The sequence below is a fragment of a genome, unplaced genomic scaffold (assembly GCF_019419815.1).
Source record: "Pyrus x bretschneideri cultivar Hongxiangsu unplaced genomic scaffold, Pyrus_bretschneideri_v1 Contig12, whole genome shotgun sequence".
Taxonomy (NCBI): Eukaryota; Viridiplantae; Streptophyta; class Magnoliopsida; order Rosales; family Rosaceae; genus Pyrus; species Pyrus x bretschneideri.
The window spans coordinates 33989-54276 of NW_025999413.1; the positions used below are offsets into that span (position 1 = coordinate 33989).

The window sequence follows — 20288 nt, forward strand, 5'->3', positions numbered from 1 at the left end:
AAGGTGAGTAATGATTTTTCTTTGTTTTTGTCCACTTGGCCATTATTTAGAATTCACGCTAAAAATTATACTACACTTTACACACAATAGAATCCGAATTTGCTCACCACCTTAACTAGGTGGTGACTGTCGCCACCATCTTAGAAAATTGCCAAGCGTCACATGTGTAATCAATTATTCAAATAGTTCCTGTCAGTCATTGCCATTCAATATAACATTCTCCATCCAGCGGCACCTTTATCCCTCCTTTCCTCCATATACTGTCATATGTATCTGGGACAAAAGATGAAAGCTCAAAACCAAACCGAATAGGTTACAAAATAGATCCATAATGTGTTCAGTTGTGTAAGTAGTTGCGGTGAATCTGAATCATTTGGATAAAAAGGAAGCAAAATGACACATGCAACAAAAGTCTTGAAGTATTTTAAGGTTTAATCTTGTGCAATTGATAACTTTTGGGAAATGCAGCGGCCAATAATATAACCTCCGCACTTGCTAGACGTCTGCGAGAGCAATTAGTTGATCGACCACATTTGGTTCCGCAAGGGTGCTGGTGTCTCCAAGCTCATCTAACTGTCTCGAAGCAATCTTCCTCAGAATCCTCCTCATGATCTTCCCACTCCTTGTTTTTGGAAGGCCAGGGGCCCAGTGGATTTTGTCCGGTGCTGCAAATGGTCCTATCTGAAAAATGTTTACATTCCAAATTTAATAATTGTAACCGGAAACCATCAGATCTGAAATATGACTCCTGGATTGTGAACAGCACAGGACTAGAGTGCCGTTGCACTTGCACTGCAATTACAAGATGCAATAGAAAAACAAAGCATATATACCTGAACAGAACAGGACTAGATATATACCTGCTTTCTCACAGCCAGTATAAGGCTTTTCCGGAGTTCCTCACTGTAAGGTACACCTTCCACAAGAGTAACAAAGGCGTATATACCTTGTCCTTTAACCTATAGAAAGAAAGTAATTTTGTTCAGACATACTAGCCAGAAGCATCTGCCCCTCCCTCCCGCTCTCCCGCTCTCTCTTAAATATGTCATGCACAATTGATAAAACAATGCAAAGGTATATGGAGACAAATTATCAGATTTTCAATGCAGATTATAGAAAGACAGGAGTTTATTCTTCTCTAACGGGCTCAGTTTATTCTTCTCAAATGGGATATGATATTTTATTGGCTTATTTTTTGTTATACCCCATGGAACTCAAACTCAATCTCCCTTCCCCCATCAAAAAATATCTCCACTTGTCACCTTGAAACTCGACTTTTTTTTGCTCCACTTTAGCAGTATTCAGTCTATTCTGTCAAATAGGTGTTAACTTTGTTGATGTGGCATGGTGGGACCCAATAAATTGCTTATGTGGCAGCCACACCAAGGTGTAAAGTCCCGCCCTGCAACGCACTTGAGAAACCATAGCAGCGAAGGAATCTGTCATAGAGGAAGAGAAAATAAACGGAGGGGAGAGAGAAGAGGAGGAGGGAGGGCCATAGCAGCAAAGATACACGCTGATCTCCAAGCTCAGGGCAGCTGCAAATTACCCAAGCCTTTAACCATTCCAAATCCTCGTTTAATTTCTAATTATTTAATTAATTTCCTCATTTATCGTAGCTCAAATCCAAAGTAATCATGATAAATTCAATCAATTCAATTGTGCAGTTCAACTCCTAATTGATTGTGTTGTATTTGTATGGGATTGAAGCCCAACCCAATTTGAGTTCAATAACATAATGTTCTGGTTGTGCCGTTCTTCATCATACGTTGCTGCTCTCCTTCAGTCATGCTTTTATGGAAAATTTTCTTGCTAATCTTGTACAACCACTCTCCTACCCAACCTCCAGACAACCCAACCCAATTCCCAGCTGGAATTTCATCGCCAAACTATAAAACGGTGACTTAAAGTGAGAGAACCAGAAAGAGGGAAGGATCAGTCGAGGTGAGAGACGGTGGTGATAAGGACGTGGAAAATGAAACTACATGGTAACTTTTAATCAGCTGTTTTGACAGCTTTGTGGTCCAACAGTGCCAACTAGGACAAAATTACTGTATTGCCCTTACACGTCAGCAAACTTTAACACTTATTTGACAGAATAGATGGAATACCACCAAAGTAGAGCAAAAGTCGAGTTTCAGGGTGTAAAGTGGCAATACTAATCTATAAACTCAGTAAATGTGTGTCACATTCACATACCTCATGCTCAACGCCAACCACAGCAGCTTCAGCACACTGGGGATGTGAGACCAGAGCAGATTCCACTTCTGCTGTACCGATACGATGTCCACTGCACATATTATGATTTTATCATTGAACAAAGGGACTAAACAACAATCACAGAGTTGTCCACATTACATCCTAAGAAATCCACACGTTAATTATCCTATCACTACATTTAGCTTACTCATACAAAAATTAAGATTGAAAAATTATATGCACATAGTTTATGGAATCCCAAAATACCTAACGTTGATAACATCATCAACCCTTCCAGTAAGCCAGTGATATCCATCCTTGTCCCTGAGACATTGATGTGTAACGCTTAGTTTTATAATACATTAGAATAAGTGCTGATGAATAAATTATAAACTCTAAACTAAAAAAAGGAATCAAATCTTGTCCTGGAAGCAAAAACCTCCGTGCATAACACTTGTTAGCATTCACGCTGATGTAACTGCAATTTGATGTTATTATTTACCTGCTGCATCCATCACCACTAAAATAATACCCAGGGAAAGGTTTAAAGTAAGTGGTTTCGTATCTTTCATGATCACTGTACAGAGTTCGGAAGGCTCCAGGCCATGAGCTTTTTACACACAGATAACCACTGCATTCCCCTTCAATCTCAACACCCTTTTCATCAACTATGACAGCCTGCAGTTACAAGCAAAATAATTACCAAGATATAGATCTTACAGATTCAAAAGTACAAAAAGAGGACACTTAATGAGATCCATAAACTAGATTAGAATAAAATACCTGAACCCCAAAGAAAGGGAAAGTAGCAGAACCAGGCTTCTGTGGCCAGGCACCCGGTAATGGCGTTATCTGTCAGGTAAAGAAGGTCAAGCATTTCAAGTTAAAACATCTCACTGATGGAAAGGTGAATGCACATGCATATTGGCACATAAGTGTGGTGAGGGGAGTGTTTAACGAAAGTAAAATCTTGAGGAATTTTCCTGTGCCAATAACATTTCTGCTTAACACCAGTCAATGGCGCACGGGTTAAAAACTATATAAGAACAGTACTACAATACCATGAAGCCACCAGTTTCAGTTTGCCACCAAGTGTCAGAAATAGGACATTTTGAATCTCCAACCACATTGAAAAACCACCTGTACCAAACAGCATTGGGTTAATAACTCTTTTTGGGTGTGAAGTGAAGCTTTTGAATCAGACAACAAAAGAGATGACAACCTCCATGCACTTGGATTAATAGGCTCGCCTACACTTCCAAGGACCCGTAAGGATTTTCGCGAGTATCGTGTAACATACTGCATAATACATAAATAAATAAAATTCAATGAACACACACATCCATAAATATTTAAGGCATTATGTAAGGGGTACTTGAATCTTAGCCTCATCCAGACAACAATACCACCATGGATGCAGAAACAGAACACTATGTAGAATGGAAAGTCTTGCAATGCAGATAGTAAATGATGGAGATTATAAAGAGGACTGATTTCTTGATCAGTAACTTAATAAGATACATCAAAAGGCGGGACACCCATGAAAACCAGATATGTGTAACAGGAGCATCTTTGACAGAACAAAAGAACAAAATTTAAACAGGGACAAATGACAAGAGGATGAGGAAAAAAGAAAATAGAGAAATGAATTTTTTTGGACTACATACATAGCTGGGAACAGCCATCACCAACTTATAAAATCATAATCATCCGGATCAATAACAAATACATTAAAATAATCACATCCATATATGATGAACGAATGGCTAAAATATCTTACCTCATCACTATCACGCATGAGGGACCGCACCAATGTGGGGGCAGTATAAAATATGGTCACTTTGTATTTATCAACAACATCCCAACAGCGTCCAGGGTCAGGATAATTTGGAGCCTGCAACATATACATGGATTGTAACTGCTATATGAAATGTCAACATAGGACATCCAATTAGCAAAAATTAGAGCAAGCATATGCACCAAAAATTACACCATAATCAATCTAACTGCAGCGCTCTTTACACATGAGATCGTCTGGCATTATGCACATATTCAGATACAGCTAGTCATTGTCCTAAATGTAATTATGTATTTAGCACTAGAAGAGTTCGTTTCATTTATAGTATAATGTACAAAAAAATTAAAATTTTATATAGATCATAGACAGTGATACGAAATTCTTCTCACCAGAAGTAAACATGTACAAATTTTAATTAAATGTCATATTCATAACTAGTCAACTAATGTCAGTTATTTTGCTTTCTTGAGAAAATAAAGACACCTTTTATTAAGTTATTCTCAGTCCAATGGTTAGTCTACAGCCGAGGGCTTACCCTTGTTACCATAAGAACCTATCCACCCTTTAAACAATACCATATGTCCAACTAGAGTCCTTCCGCTTAAGGGGATAGTACTACACTGACAAAAAAAAAAAAAAAAGTTAAAAGAAAAAAATAATCTTTAGACTAGCGGTCCAGCTTCTTCTTGGTATACTCTTTTTCTTCTTTCCCAAAAACTTCCAAGTGCCAGAGTAGGGATGTCGGCTGATCCATACATACGCAGATGAATGTTTTTTTCTTTGGACATTCATACTAGGTTCCTCTCATACATGTAAACGATAATATGTATACATAATCTATCTATTAGTTACCCCTTCATATAAAACAGCAGTCGCTCCATTTAGCAGGGGTCCATAAGTGACATAGCTGTGCCCAGTGATCCAACCACAGTCAGCTGTACACCTAAATAAAGATACAGCCATGTTCAGTCACGAAAAAACATCAGAACAAAGCAAGCTTCTTTCACATAAAAAAATCAAAATAACATTAATGATAAGCTTAGGGTTTTGAAGGATACCAGTAGATGTCAGATGACTTGTAATCAAATGCATATTTAAAAGTTGTTGCAGTGTACACCATATATCCTCCAGTTGTGTGGAGAACTCCCTATAAGAGCTTATTATTAGAAGAATCCAACAGGAAAAGAAGAAAACAATTAATTGAAGCATGGAACATAAATTACCTTCGGTTTACCAGTGCTCCCACTGGTATAGAGCAGAAAAAGTGGATCTTCTGCATCAACCCACTCCACTGCACAAGTAGTTGGATATTTAGGTATGACATCCTGGAGAAATCATGAGTCATCAGTCACAACCGTCCATAAGACAAACATTCAGGCCAATTATAAGCATATGATGAAACAATAACATAGGAAGAGCATACTGCATGTTACAAATGAAAGAATCCTCTATACATGTTACAAATAAAAGAATCCTTTCTTTCATGGAAGTCTATATAAAGAGGTGCTAGTACAAGTGCTAACCTGCCAGCATACATCCCTTCCTTCCAGCCATTTAGTACTTTCCCTCTTCATAGCCGATTGATTTTCGTAAGTTAAGCATACATCTGGTCAAACAGGGCATCAGATGTCATGATACAAAGAACTTTTACATAAAAAGTGTGCATTGCCTCACCACGCCCACACGGACATATAGGTTACTAAAAAGAAGCAGTTTATATAAATCACATATCAATTTGCTAATTTCCATACCTACAGTAATCCCACTTTCGGATGATTTTATAAGGGCAGCATCAACTATATCTTTGAGGTGGATAACCTTAGAACCTCTTTTAACAGCATTGCAAGTGATTACGACTTTCGGTTTGCAATCTACAATCCTTTGAGCAAGAGATTCTGCAGAAAATCCGGCAAAGACAACCTGAAAGAGTGGAAAAGTCAATTAATTATGAAAAAAGAAAGCATTGGGATGCTGGAAAGCAAAGAGAAAGATGGTGCAACACCGAGTGAACGGCACCAATTCGAGCACAGGCAAGCATTGTGATTGGAAGTTCCATTAACATGGGCAGGTAAACCACAACAGCATCACCCTTTTTAACTCCAACATCTTTCAAATAGTTTGCAAGCTGCGAATGAATGGTACAGGTAAGAAAAGGTGAAATATTTATTGATTAGTTTTATGAAGCAACTCGGAGTCCCAGGCAGATTGATAGACGGACCGACCTGGCAAACGTTGTGGAGAAGCTGGGTGTAAGTTAAAGTGGCATCAACACCAAGATCATTGCCTTCCCAGTAGAAGGCAATTTTGTCGCCAAGTCCAGCTTCAACATTTGTGTCAAGGCAGTTGTAGCAGATGTTGGTGAGACCGCCCTTGAACCACTGCTCGGCCCAAATTAGAATTTTCTGAACTCAAAAAAATGCAAGGCAAGCAAATAAAATCAAAGAATCAAAAGAAAGACCTCAATTCGGATATCGCCTTTCCTGATATCGAGATTCTCCGAGTAGACTGGTTTGCCCCATTTCTGTTTCCAAAAGAAGGTGGAAGCGATGTCGGACCAAAATCCCGCGGGGTCCTCGATGGACCGTTTATACATCTCCAGATACTGAGGAGGAGGAGGAGGAGGGGGGTAACAAGAAATTAGAGTATGTTGTTGGAACATGGAAGCGGAAGTGCAAAGCGCAGAGAGCTGAGAGAAGAAACTACCGTACCTGTTGGGGAGAGGAGACGTGAGCCTGACAGGAGAAGTGGTCGCTGGGAAAGACGAGATCGTTCTCTTCAGAGGCGAGTGATTCTCCGAGAATGATAGCGTTCAGGTGGGAAATGTTTCCGGCGCCGGAAGGCATTGTGGCCATCGACTCCACATGGCGCAGGTGATCGCTTGTTGTAATCAAATTTGGATTATTACGAGGCTTCTTGTTGTTATTAGCAGCATGATCAGGCGATGATGATTCCATGTCCCAACCGCAGGATTTAAATTTGGGCGACGCCCACAAACAGCACCTCCTTGTTCTTCCTCCTGGTATAAGAAGGCGACACAACGAATTGGAATTGGAATCTGGAATTGACTTTCTTCTTTCGTGGAGAGCGGAAACGGAATGTTTGGCTAACGGAGGGGTGTGATGAAGAATCTGATGATATGCAGAACCCTGACCCGGAGAAAGGATAACACAATGAAGATTGCTATAACCCAATCCAAATCCTACCCCTCCTCTTCCTCCTCCCCAGCTACAGGTACTCACAGTGTTATTAATATTAATATTATTATTGTAATATAACTGATGATGCTGTAGGGGGACCATCCTGTCTTTCTACTAATAATCTAGCCTAGACCTAGTTTCCTTCCTCTCTTGGTATTGCCCCTGGATTCATTCGTTTACTAGGTATGAATCCATTGTATTCTGACTTTTCTCCCTTTATATAAATAATTAAAATAATATTAATTCATGGATCATAAACAAACGTGTCAAAGCTGGCAGGCATGGAATTGGTATTGGAATTACCAACTGCCAAATGGAATTGGAATTGGAATTGGAATTGGCATTGGAGTTGGAACTGGAACTGGAATTGGCATTGGGCGGCGGGCGCAGTGATGCAGAGAACAGAATACCCTTTTCTCTCTCCACTCTCCGCTTAATATTTTGTCAGGATTGTCTCCCCCCCTCCATACCCTTCCCATCCCTTCCCATCCCTTCTTATTTCTGTGGTTACGATTAAACTACGTTAATTTTTCATATTTTCATTGTTTTTATCTTATTATTTCTATAAAAAAATTAATATAAAATGTTAACGTGGCTTAACCTTGACCACAAAATATTAACCTTGACCACAAAATATAGGAGGAGATGGAAAAAGTATGGGATAGGAAGAGCAGACAATTCAGGTCCCTTTGCAAGAGCTTTTCCGTTCCATTGTCAATCACTACGTGCGCAAGTTTTCTAACACATGAGTTGTTTTAGTGGATTCTGACTCTATCTTGATTATCTATACTTAATTAGTACATTTGTTTTTAAAAAACGCTATACGTGTAACATCTAAGTAATATTTTGATATTAAATTATAATTATATTTTTGTATATTTAGCGAAGTTCTTCTTTTTACATATCAATGTACAAAGAGTTATGGGTTAGAGAATTTTAGGGCCTCACTTTGAAGGTTCATCTAGGGTCCTCAAATTCTCAAAGCCGGCCATATCGTCGAACATGTTTCATATAAGTTGTTCGCATCCTTACATCACCAACTCAGAAGAAGAATGAGATTTTCTTTAACAATTACAAGAGTCTGAACCGTTAAGAATGAATCTCATATTAGTGGAAAGGAAGACCTTGAATGGGCTTATAAGTACATTAGGCATTTTCCATATTGCCAATTGGTTTTACGGTAGAATTTCAACTTTCTTCATGCTATCATAGCAGGTTGTTTCACGTATTAGGTTTAAAAATTTCTTACACGTGAGGGGACGTGTTGAGAATGAATCTCATATTGATGGGAGGAGGGACATTACATTCATTTTTACTTCACACACTCTTGATTAATTTATGTAATTTGATCTTCTTTGATTCAGTTGATCTGAGGATACAAATTAAGAGGGTGTGCAGGAAGTAAAATTGGGTGTATAGATAACATGCCCCTATAAATACGTTGAGTTACTCTCCATATTACCAATTTAATTTTACGGTGGAGTCTCAATTTCTCACAAACCACCATAGAATTATTGTAAATGGACTGATGCTTTTTTTTTTTTTTTTTTCTGGCAATATGTTTGACATTTTCTATCATTATGATATTATCAATGCATTTATGATTCTTTAATAGTACTTAGCATTGAGTGAAACAAAACTTGAATAGTTGAGATTGAAAATAAAAAATTAATTGCAAAGATTATATATACGATTAAAACAACCATATAACACTGAGTGTCATATTGCATTGAAGCCACACCCCAATGTATTATTCAACACATAAAATAATAAACAAAAAATATCATACGCTAAACATTTTAGTAAGCTTTGGCTAGCTTAGACCAGAATAAAAGAAGAGAACTTTGGATCTGGTGCCTAGTTGACCAAAATCTTATATTAAAGCCTCATTAATTTGAATTTGATTGAAGGATAAAATGTTAAATTTCAGTATTAATTAATAAATTTTAACAACGAAAATTAATAATTTCTCCTTAAAAGTATGTAATGATTAATAGTAGATAGGATTTTTTTTTTCCTCAAATTTTTTTTTTTAGTACATCGATATTTTTACACTAAGAAAAATAGGAGTTCGGCTAAGCCACACAATGGGTAGCCTAATTTGGTATCAAATTCGCCATCCACAAGATTCGAACTTAAAATCTTTCACTTTCAAATGAAGAGGAATACCACCAGACTATAGTACAGAGTGGCTTTTTTTTTCTTTAAATTTGAATTGTAGGAAATATGATATGCAATTTTTATTTTTTCAAAATGTAATGTTTTTACAGTTAAATTGGATGGGCTGCCCAACGGGGTTGGTGAAGCCCAGCAACCGCCCCTCACTTTTTGGGCTGATGGCCGTTGGTTTTTAAGGTTTTGGGTAATTGTGCAACCCTTGTCCTGCCTTTCGCAAAACAGTGCAGTTCTCTAAAGGAAAAAAATTTCCAGTTAACTCTATTAATGCGGCGTTCTCCATTTACCCAATGTTCTAGAAGACGCTAAACGCTAGTCGGACGACGAGTTAGGGCCTAGCGACGAGCACCTAGGCAACTAGGCAGATTTGTATTTTTAAAGTAAATTTATTATATAATATATGAATAAGTACGTGTTTACAACCAAAAAAAAAAACATACTTGTATAGAAAATTTAAGAAAGATAAAATGAAAAATAAAAGAATACATAAATAAATATTTATGATAAAATATGTGTATTGTGTAAAATTTAAGAAATTTTCTAAGATCATAAGTTTTAAATTATTATTGGACCTCACAAGACTTTTAATAAAAGAAACCCTAACCACAAACCAATAGCCGTCATCCACCCACCTCATTTTTTCTCTCAAACGGCTAAATTTTCTAGATAATTGGGGCAAAGTAATTGTTAATTAATAAGTTTTTTTAATATTTTTGCTTTTATCTGGCATGGGAGATCGAGATTCACTCACATACTCCTTAATCCTTGTCTATCTAATAGCTTTAATATAATATATCCCCTCTATAGATCGCGAAGTTTCTCTCATCTTTCACTCTTTGCAATTTACTATCATCCTCATTCTCTCTCTTTCTGTCTCTGCATAACCCACATTCACTCCCATCCTCATCTTCTAGGGTCTTTGCAAAACCCACCTTTAGAACCACCTTTTGCATAACCCATCTTCACCTAGTAAAGCATGAAAGATAAGTTTGAGGCTGTCGAAAATTGCAGATGTGAGTTGCAAATGGTGAATCGGATGCAGATGTTGACGAGTCGAAAGTTGTAGAACCAGCCTAGACTACCGCCTAAGGCCGCACAGACTGCCTAAAGCAGTGAGTGCCTAGGCGGCCGCCTAATCTTCTCCCTTTTTTGTAAACATCCTGGCCAGAATCGCAGCGAGGCTCTGGCGCCGAGCGCCTAGGCAGCCGCCTAGGCCAATTTTTAGAACACTGATTTTACCATAGAAAAAGCAAAGGTGAATGATTTTTCTGATAAGTAATTGTCACGCCCTAACCTGTGAATATCAACTATTCATGAGTTAGGATGCGAGTCATATCTTAGCTATAGAAATAAATTCTAAAACCAAGATATGGTAGAAAATAAAATTAAATACCATACATCATATAGCACAATCTTATATAAAATTTATCGAAGACTCAGTGGAATAACAATAGTGCACAAATTAATTCATAACAAAAAATTACCAACTAAAATACTAGTTAGAATGTAACAATTCTTTCAATGCATAAAATATATACAAATGAGATGCATGAATGTACTCACTCCCTTCTAATCCCGCTAACACATGCCTAAGGCATCCAAGCCAGCACGTCTCATACTATGCTTATACCAATTGGCTTCAAATACCTTAGAATATGAGTTAATTCTCGTTCATCCCTTAACCCCAATTTTCATAATTAAATTCTCAATTTCCACTTTATTTATATAAGCACTTTCCCCCCGACACCTAATTGTAGATTCAAGCTTTTCCCCAGACGTCTGACATATACAAGATTTTATTATTATATATTCAAAGCATTCTCCAGCCCTTAAATATCTTCATAGGTCAAACATTTAACACAAGTGAGCACTATCCATGTTCTGTCGAAAGTATGGATTAACATGTTGGACATCATGAAGTAAACGCTTGAAGACATGACGCCTCATCTGGAAGCGATGTTTGAAATCCTCTTATGTGTACTCAGAGTTGGAGTTAGTTGTTCATCAGAGTCTCATATGCTATCTCTCTATTTCGTGGTTTGTAAAAGCGACCAGCAACAGAGCCACCCCATTGAGGTTGTTCTTTAGTTTCTTTACACGTCATAACCCCAATCATTTCTGCCATATATGTTGTGTTGCGCCATGCTTCATCTTCTTCATCGAACTCTTCATCTTCTTGTCTCATCTGCATTTATCTTCCAATTCGGAATTGGATGATGACCCCTAGTTGAAATGCGAAGATGATCCAAAGTTGGATTTCATTGCAAACTTGAATTGAAAGAGATATTGCAGAGGGAAAAGATGAAGGTGTGTGAATTCTACCATAATATCCAATTATTGATTAACATTGAAAGCTGAAGATAAGAAGCACCATTGTCGATAAGAATCCTATCTAAAATTTGCACAACGAATTACATCTCGACATGTGGCACTCGAAATCCTATTCGAAAAATTATTAAGATTACATAAAGATAAGAAATATGGAGAGCTACTCATTTAGCGACACTTGTCACTCGAAATTCTATCCGAAAAATTATTGAGATTACATAAAGATGAGAAATCTAAATAGTTACTCACGTTAGTGACACGTGTCACTCGAAATCGTATACGAAAAATTATTGAGATTACATCTCGACAAAAAATCTAGAAAGTTACTCATGTTAGTGACACGTGTCACTCGAAATCGTATACGAAAAATTATTGAGATTACATCTCGACAAAAAATCTGAAGAGTTACTCACGTTAGCGACACATGTTACTTAAAATCCTATAAAAAAATGATTGAGATTATATAAAGATAAAAAATCTGGAGGCTTATTCATTTGGCGACAAATGACACTCAAAATATATCCAAAAACTTTTATTTTAATATAGTAGTTTAATTTAAGTAACCGTATTAATTCAATTAAAATAATAAATTATGTTTGGCCTATAATCCTTTGGCCCTCTCGGTTGGAGATGTTTTTTTGTCAAAGGGCTATGTTTGGCATATGACCATTTGACCCCCTCGGTTGGAGATAGTATAAAACATGGTATGGCACTATTCATTAACATATTAATTTCTTGCAGGGCTATAAGGCTAAAGAGGGCCCTTTGGCCCTCCTTCGGTTGGAGATGGCCTAAGTGGACTCTCCCATAACACAATGACTTAGAAGAGCTGGAGGAGATATTGGTGTGGAGAGAGTATTTAATCCACTGTCCTCAGGAGATCATGCTGGAAGTGCTCAAATGAAAGGTACAAAATATGGTTAGGCCTGACAATTTCTCGTATGACGCATTAACGCAACACAAAACAACATAAAATTAACAAATTTCATGTTATTCTGTTAATGAGTTGCGTCGTTACTGGTCACCTGTTAAGAACTAGTTAATGAGTTATGCCGTTATCAAGTCACCCGTTAAAATAAACAAGTTTGATACGAAAACAACCCAGTTGTTAGGTCTAAACGTTAGACATGACAATTTTTGCATGACCTGTTAACCTGACATGAAACGACAAAAAAAAAAATATTCCAGGTAAACCCGTTAACAAGTTGGGTCGTTATCATGTCACCTGTTAAATTCAAATAATAAATTTGACGTGACACGATTTGTTAGAATAGTGGATATGACACGAAAAAACGACACAAGAAGGCAAATTTAATTAGACTTTTTAGCCAAAATGGTCTCTGAGATTGGCATAACTTTTCACTTTGGTCTCTGAGATTTGAAATCGATAGAAGTTATCTCTGAATTTGTCTGTCATCAATTATTTTGGTATTTATGTGAAAAAATCTTTATAAATAAGAATAAAATGACAAAAATACCTTCAATTCTAGTTAAATTGTTTTAGTTCATTATTTATTAAATTGAAGATATTTTTGTCACGTTATTCCTTATTTAATAGAATTACAAAATAACCAAAATGATTGATGTTAAATAAAATTAGAACCACTATTATTAATTTTAAATATCAAGACCAAATGAAAAGTTAAAAATCTCATGAGCATTGTGGCTAAAGAAGCCTAATGACTACTGGGGGATGAGAAGAAAGAGCAGGACTGCAGGAGCCGGGCCTAAATTCGCGATGCCTCTCAGAGCACAATCAGACGAGTTCACCCACAAATGAAACTTTGGTTCTCTCTGAATCTGGGAAGCTTAAGGTTAAGATGCAACTTGCAACCTGCAGGAGGTGTTCAGTTCGGTTAGCGTTCCTTCTGTTCACTTACTTATTTGTAGTTGCTTCATTTCATTGGATTGGATTGAATTGGGTTGCATAATTTAATTTTGGTGTTTGGAGGCAGTGGGGGCGGCAGATTGGTAATCGTAGTAAGTTGGAAAATAGTGTTATTAGGGGGAGAGAGAAAGAAGGATGGGAGCGAGTAGAAATAGCGACCCGAATCAGGACGGGTCAGATGAGCAGCAGAAACGATCGGAGATCTACACCTACGATGCGCCGTGGGACATCTACGCCATGAACTGGAGCGTCCGTCGGGACAAGAAGTACCGGCTAGCCATCGCCAGCCACCTCGAGCAGTACCCAAACCGAGTGGAGATCGTGCAGCTGGACGACTCAAACGGGGAGATCCGGTCGGACCCCAACCTGTCCTTCGAGCACCCGTACACGCCAACCAAGACCATCTTCATCCCGGACAAGGAGTGCCAGAAGCCAGACCTGCTGGCCACCTCCAGCGATTTCCTCCGCGTGTGGCGCATCTCGGGGGATGAGGACGACTCGGACTCCTCGTCGTCTGTGGAGCTCAAGTCCCTCCTCAACGGCAACAAGAACTCCGAGTACTGCGGGCCCATCACCTCCTTCGACTGGAACGAGGCGGAACCCAAGCGCATCGGCACCTCCTCCATCGACACCACGTGCACCATCTGGGACATCGAGCGCGAGGCCGTGGACACCCAGCTCATCGCCCACGACAAGGAGGTGTACGACATCGCTTGGGGCGGCGTCGGTGTATTCGCCTCCGTCTCGGCCGACGGCTCCGTGAGAGTGTTTGACCTGCGCGACAAGGAGCACTCCACCATCATTTACGAGAGCTCGGAGCCGGACACCCCCTTGGTCCGCCTGGGATGGAACAAGCAGGACCCCAGGTACATGGCAACCATCATCATGGACAGCGCCAAGGTGGTCGTCCTCGACATCCGCTTCCCGACCCTCCCCGTGGTCGAGTTGCAGAGGCACCAGTCCAGCGTCAACGCCATTGCCTGGGCCCCACACAGCTCTTGCCACATCTGCACCGCCGGTGATGACTCCCAGGCCCTCATCTGGGACCTCTCCTCCATGGGCCAGCCAGTGGAGGGCGGCCTTGATCCCATTCTGGCCTACACGGCTGGGGCTGAAATCGAGCAGCTGCAGTGGTCCTCTTCCCAGCCTGATTGGGTTGCAATTGCCTTCTCTACCAAGCTTCAGATACTCAGGGTATGAATAAGTATGGCCACTGACCAGGCATTTCACGAACTCCTCCAGACTCCAGTTTGTGGCCAAATGCCATCGCTCAGCTGCTCTTTAGTCAGTCCTCCTTCCTAGTTCGCAGTTTCTAGTCGTAATTAAGATAATACTACCTCACTCTGTTACTTTATTGACAATTGATGTCAACATTAGCTGAAGCCATATATGATTTGGTTATCAAGTATTGCATTTCATGCTCCTTGCCTTTTATATTTCTTACGAAAATGCATCTTTGTCGATGATAGTCCTAGATTTCTGCTAATGAAGTTAAGATAATTAAATTGTATCTGATTTCTTTCCGTTTATTAGCTAGACTGAATCTTTATTAACTATACTATCATTTGATTTGCCCATGTTGATATTGCTATTCGTATTGTTTCTGTTTCTCCTTGCGATTTTCATACGAGAGGAGATTGTCACCTACCTGACCATCCCAGTCTGCTCCTTAGCTTAAAATTCTGTCGCATGTACCTCTGCCGCAACTTATTTAAGCTTTAGCTGCTTTGACCAAACAGTATGATTTAGTGAGTTATGCAAGCATGACATGACACTTTGTTAGTGAGTTTGTTTCCTCTTTACTAGTGGGTCTCATGTGTGGAAGGAATGCCTCAATTTTTTCACATTGTAGTATAGAATTGCATTCCTACCTTCCTTTATAGCGAACACTGAGTAGTTGATAAAAGGAATACGACTCTGTAGAAGATCTAGCATTGAAATTTTTCAATAGAATATGTTGAGAATCTACAAAGTTTAGACTAACATTGCCTGTGGTCAAGGATTCACGATTTCTGAGAGTTGGATTAGTCTTAGGCTTAAGCTTAGTTGAATTAAATAATTTGCATCAAGGATTCACAATTCTTCGAAGGTTTTTCTGAGTCAATTGCACTTATATCCTAGACCTACCTTCCATCTAATTGTGGTTAAAAAGGGTTTTCAAGAAAGAAAAAAAAAAAAAATATATATATATATATATATATGTATATTGTTGGTTAATTTGTTAGCATCTGCCCTGGATCATTCTAAATACCTTTGAGTCTGAGTACTCTGCTTCTTTGCATCGAGAACTTGCAGGCTTGTTAATGTTTTACTATCTAGTCAAGCTAACAAACATTAGATTGGCATTGCCATCAAGGTATTTGAGTCTCATCTTGTATTTGCTAATGTACACGCATTTTATGCTAGAAAGCTGGAAAAGCTCCAACAGTAACAGTTTGTGATTGCTGATGCATTCTCAGACTACTTGTTTCATTGATACACGAAACAATTACGAGTTTCCTTCAATTATACACTATACAGTATATTGTGAAGAAAAATAAATAAATTTGAACTCTATCTGAGAAGGAATCTAGTGAAAAATGTATTTAGGGATGAAGCTAGGTAGCTTATTGCTGCCTTCCCACTTTTAAAGCGTTTGCGGTTCTATTAGAGGAGGTCTTGGCGAGTTGTGTATTTTTAGGAATTACAAGGGCAGTGATTTCAACACTCTTTTTTACTTTCTGCACACCCTTGTTAATCCTGACTGTTGATTTTACTGTAATTGTTTATCTAATGGCTACAAAATAAAGAGAAGACAATAGCAACAAAGGCAATGGATCGAAATAGAGAGGATCTGGCGTGAGTTGAGAGAGAAGAGATCAGGAGAAGGAAATCTGCCAAACAATTTGTGAGGCAACTTTAAGCCACCACCAGATCGCGAGTCATGACAATAGCAGCAAAGGCAAGAGTTGAACAGACCTTGCGGTGAAATTGAACGGATTTACATCGGAATCGAACGAAGATTGCAACGGAGACCGTGTTCTATTTTCGGGTTTCTCAAATTTGTTTGGGTTTATAAAAGAGAGGAAGTGAGAGGATTGAAGGAGAGAGAGACAGAGAAAAGAGAGAGAAATAGAGTGATGACAAAAGGATAAATTTTTTATTGTGACAGGAATACAGGGGTACACCATATGTTTTTATACAAGTGTTGAAATTTTTTATTTTTTTAGTTATTAACTTTTTAACACATATATCTCATCAATTGTACAGTGACAAGTGGTGAACCATCCCGTGTATTAGTCATATTGAAAAATCTCTACGGAAATAAGAAATGAGAAAGAAAGATGGAGGACAGGAGAAATTATTAGATGGTATAGTACCACCATGTGTATTGATAGCTGGTAGTACCCACTAATAAATAAATGACATGTGACATAATAATTATTAAATGAAAAACAATAGCTAGATTTTCATCTTTTGCTACCCCTCGTATTACACCTCATTTTCCGCCTCCCTTTTCGCTTGAATCAAATCCACAAATTGCAATCTTTCTTTTCCACCAAAACATAAAATTCCCTCTGCCTCCCTTTTTGTTTGAATCTCATGTTTTTTTTGCTTGAATTTTGCTTGAAATCAAATCCATAAACTACAAAAATTAGAAATCTCAGCCTACAAGTACTATAATTTTTTGCTTGAATTTTGTTATCCTATTTGGATTCTAGCTTGCGTGAATTTTGGGGTCTGATTTAAGCAAGCTTGAATCTGACTACAATTTCTTGCTTTAATTTTGTTTTACCCTTTTGGATTCTAGCTTATGTAAATTCTAGGGTTATGGGTCATCTTAGATTATTTTTTTTCTTATTTGGAGCATTTTCTTTTTACAATTGCTACATGTCGGGTCATTGCTTTGTTTATTCAATTAATTGGGGCACAAACTACGTCTCTGTTCTTGTTTTCTTCTTAAACCTGAAATTTGTGTATTATAAATGTTAGGGCAATACCAATTTTCTATTTAACAAAGAGAGCTAGAGAGAAAGTAAAAGGTAGAGGTACTTGAAAGAATTACAAACGCTACACGAAAGACTTGAATGCTTTGTTTTATGGTTTGTGTCCTTTCTATTTTTTATCGATTCGTAAGACTTTGGCAATTTATGAGTTTAGTTAAATAAATTGGATCTTAGAGTGTCTTTGTTTTTACTAATTCATTGTATTTGATTAAATGGGATTTTGGTATGTATTAGGAGCTAAAAGAATGTCTATCAAGGTCTGATGAAACTCTAAGAAGTGCCCTATGTCCTTTGGGTATAATGTCCATGGATTGAAAGAGAACTTCTATGAGATTTTTTTTTCATTTGATTAAGCTTTTCTCTCTAATGTTTTTTAGGGGGTGTCAGATTGCAAGAATGAAAGACAACTTGAATTGGATTTTGGGTTTGCTTCATATTACTACTTTTAGCTATAGCTATCGTTCATTTTAGGTTAGATGTATAGAATTGGATTTGTTGTATCAAATGCTGCAATTTTGTACTGACATATAGTGTTAATAGCCTTTTGCTATTGTAAGTACAAGTGAGCATGTGGTTGTAAATTGTAATGAGACAAAATGGTACCTTATACAACTCATCGTATGGCTAACATGATTTCTAATGCCTTGGCCCTTTGCTCCTTATATGCTTTATTCACTATGATATATAGCATGACAGTGCATTACTCAAATGACAAGCGCACTCAATCTTTAAACGAGAAAGATATGGAAGAATAATTAAGAGCAAAGTTATTGTTTCCAGTGATTGTAATCTCAATGATTCATACTCTCCAAAATAACAAAGTTGTCATTCAAATATTCACCAGAGTGTAAATCCGGTTCAAAATCAAAATAAGTAAAGGCTTCTAATAAATAAAAAAAATATTTAAAGGTTTCCAACCCAAAACATATCATCTTCCACTTGCACCCAAAAATTATAAATCAAGTTCAGTAGTGAGAAACAAGAAAAATCTTAGGGTAACTTAAAAAGCATTTAAAAGTGATGTACTCTTATTATATTGTAGAAAGTACTCCTTTGGATTATGTTGTCGCCCATAAACATATGAATGTGAATCCTACATTACATATAGCTTCACATTAACTAAATGCTAAAAAAAACAAATATGCCTTGTGTGATAAACAAATCAAACATGGCTAAGTTGAGGATTTAGTCCAAAGGGTTCGTGTGCGATAAAATTTGAGGATGAATTTTGTCACATGTATATAACAAATGTATAAAACAAATAAGAATTATCACGTGTATTCATAAATTCCTCCTTCTCAAAGTAAATCGAGCAATACCTGACTCGCCATAAATTGACTATCTTGTATCATACTTGTAAATGAAAAACTAGGCTGGATTACTTGGTTATATGGAGGCAATGCATGATTGTTTGTTGTTAACAAGCTCACAATTGGGAAGACCTGCGTAAGATTTATAAGATGTATGCAATTAGTCGAATTTAGAAAAGATAAGAGCATTCAAGGTCTTAAATCATACATCACTGTAAACTAACAAATTAAATTACTTGGTTTGATGGAGGCAATGCATGACTATTTTTTGTTAACAAGCTCATAGCTGGGTAAACCCGCGTAACATTTGTACTAGTGGGTACACTGAGTTGTTGAAGAAAATTTGAATCATATGGTGCTTAACTATGTGAAGGGCCTATATAGCTTGACTTCTTGGTTTTCCCTACAAAACAAATTTAAATTTTTTAAGTAAAAAAAATATATATTTGAATTACATCTAATAGTTAATAAAAATATAAAATTTCACTTACCAGATGAGACAGCATCTTTTGATGCCTTCTTTTTTCGTTTCTCCATAGCATTTTTTAATCTGGCATTACTTACTCCTTTCAACCTTGCCGACAGAGGATTCAATATTGGTGCTTCATCAACAAAGCAACCATTTGCGTTACAATCATCATCATTGTTATCATTCAAAAGTATGTCATTGCTCTCTTTATTAACTTCACCCTTTGACTTGATCGTATCCTTTTCAATCACTTCCTTCATCTCTCCCAATTTTTCATGGCAACTCTAGTAGCACTTTCTGACTTTGCTCCCTTACTCAATATATTATAAGTCATTCGCATCAAAGTATTTCGACGCAATGTAACAAATGGTTTACCTTTTACCTATAATAATTGACTTGCTCATTTGCATCCAATCCTTTCTTTGCATCTTTTGTCCGGCGCTTCAATATATGTTGTGAAGGTATTTCAGTCCAAGATTTGTCGTTTAGTACCCTTAGAGCATGACGACACAACAAACCCATGGACTCGAACATTTTGTAGCTACAAGAAACCGTGCCATTTGACTCGTTAAGTTAGACAATTTAAACTCTTATGTGACCCTCCTCATTAAGTTCAAAAGAGTAAACTGTAACAACTCTCATGTTCATGCATTGTCACTGCTAAGCTATTTAAAAACTCTATTTTCAAATATTTTAAACATTTTCCTAGTGTAGACAGTAGCAGCATGCTTCAAAATTCCACTAATTTGGGCAAATCTAGAAGGGAGACCTTGATTGCAACGATAAGACTCTTCTGATTCACTTATACATATTTTTGCTGCTTGTTTATCATAATGATGCGCAAATTCAATAAGTCTCATTGTCTTGGTAGAAATTTCGTGGAAAACGTTAGTCGTGCTCTCACTTCTTTGTGAATATTGTATTTGACATGTGAAAGT

The 20288-nt window shown here is 37.6% G+C and overlaps 2 protein-coding genes across 4 annotated transcripts; one reads left to right on the plus strand and one right to left on the minus strand.

Moving 5' to 3' along the window:
* Positions 1-174: 174 nt before the first annotated feature.
* LOC103936987 (acetyl-coenzyme A synthetase, chloroplastic/glyoxysomal) lies at positions 175-7647 on the minus strand. 3 transcript variants are annotated; one of them, XM_048577685.1, is made up of 19 exons: positions 6706-7644; positions 6456-6599; positions 6220-6375; positions 6000-6122; positions 5749-5917; positions 5521-5603; positions 5221-5322; positions 5056-5144; positions 4850-4940; positions 3980-4093; positions 3422-3498; positions 3261-3339; positions 2983-3051; positions 2702-2877; positions 2467-2523; positions 2200-2290; positions 861-959; positions 485-681; positions 175-273 (listed from the first exon to the last, which is right to left on the minus strand). In XM_048577685.1, exons 1-18 carry the CDS (start codon positions 7294-7296, stop codon positions 496-498), a joined length of 2496 nt encoding a protein of 831 aa, XP_048433642.1. In that variant the 5' UTR covers positions 7297-7644; the 3' UTR covers positions 175-273; positions 485-495. The 3 variants fall into 3 exon arrangements, 2 of the variants coding, with proteins under 2 accessions (XP_048433642.1, XP_009345154.1); XR_007255834.1 differs by lacking the exon at positions 175-273 and adding an exon at positions 1263-1439 and having other exon boundaries at positions 633-681; positions 6706-7647; XM_009346879.3 differs by having other exon boundaries at positions 175-681; positions 6706-7643.
* Positions 7648-13399: 5752 nt separating this feature from the next.
* Positions 13400-15095, plus strand: LOC103936988 (WD repeat-containing protein LWD1). Its single transcript, XM_009346880.3, has 2 exons — positions 13400-13552; positions 13653-15095. Exon 2 carries the CDS (start codon positions 13721-13723, stop codon positions 14783-14785), a length of 1065 nt encoding a protein of 354 aa, XP_009345155.1. The 5' UTR covers positions 13400-13552; positions 13653-13720; the 3' UTR covers positions 14786-15095.
* The last annotated feature ends 5193 nt before the right edge of the window (positions 15096-20288 follow it).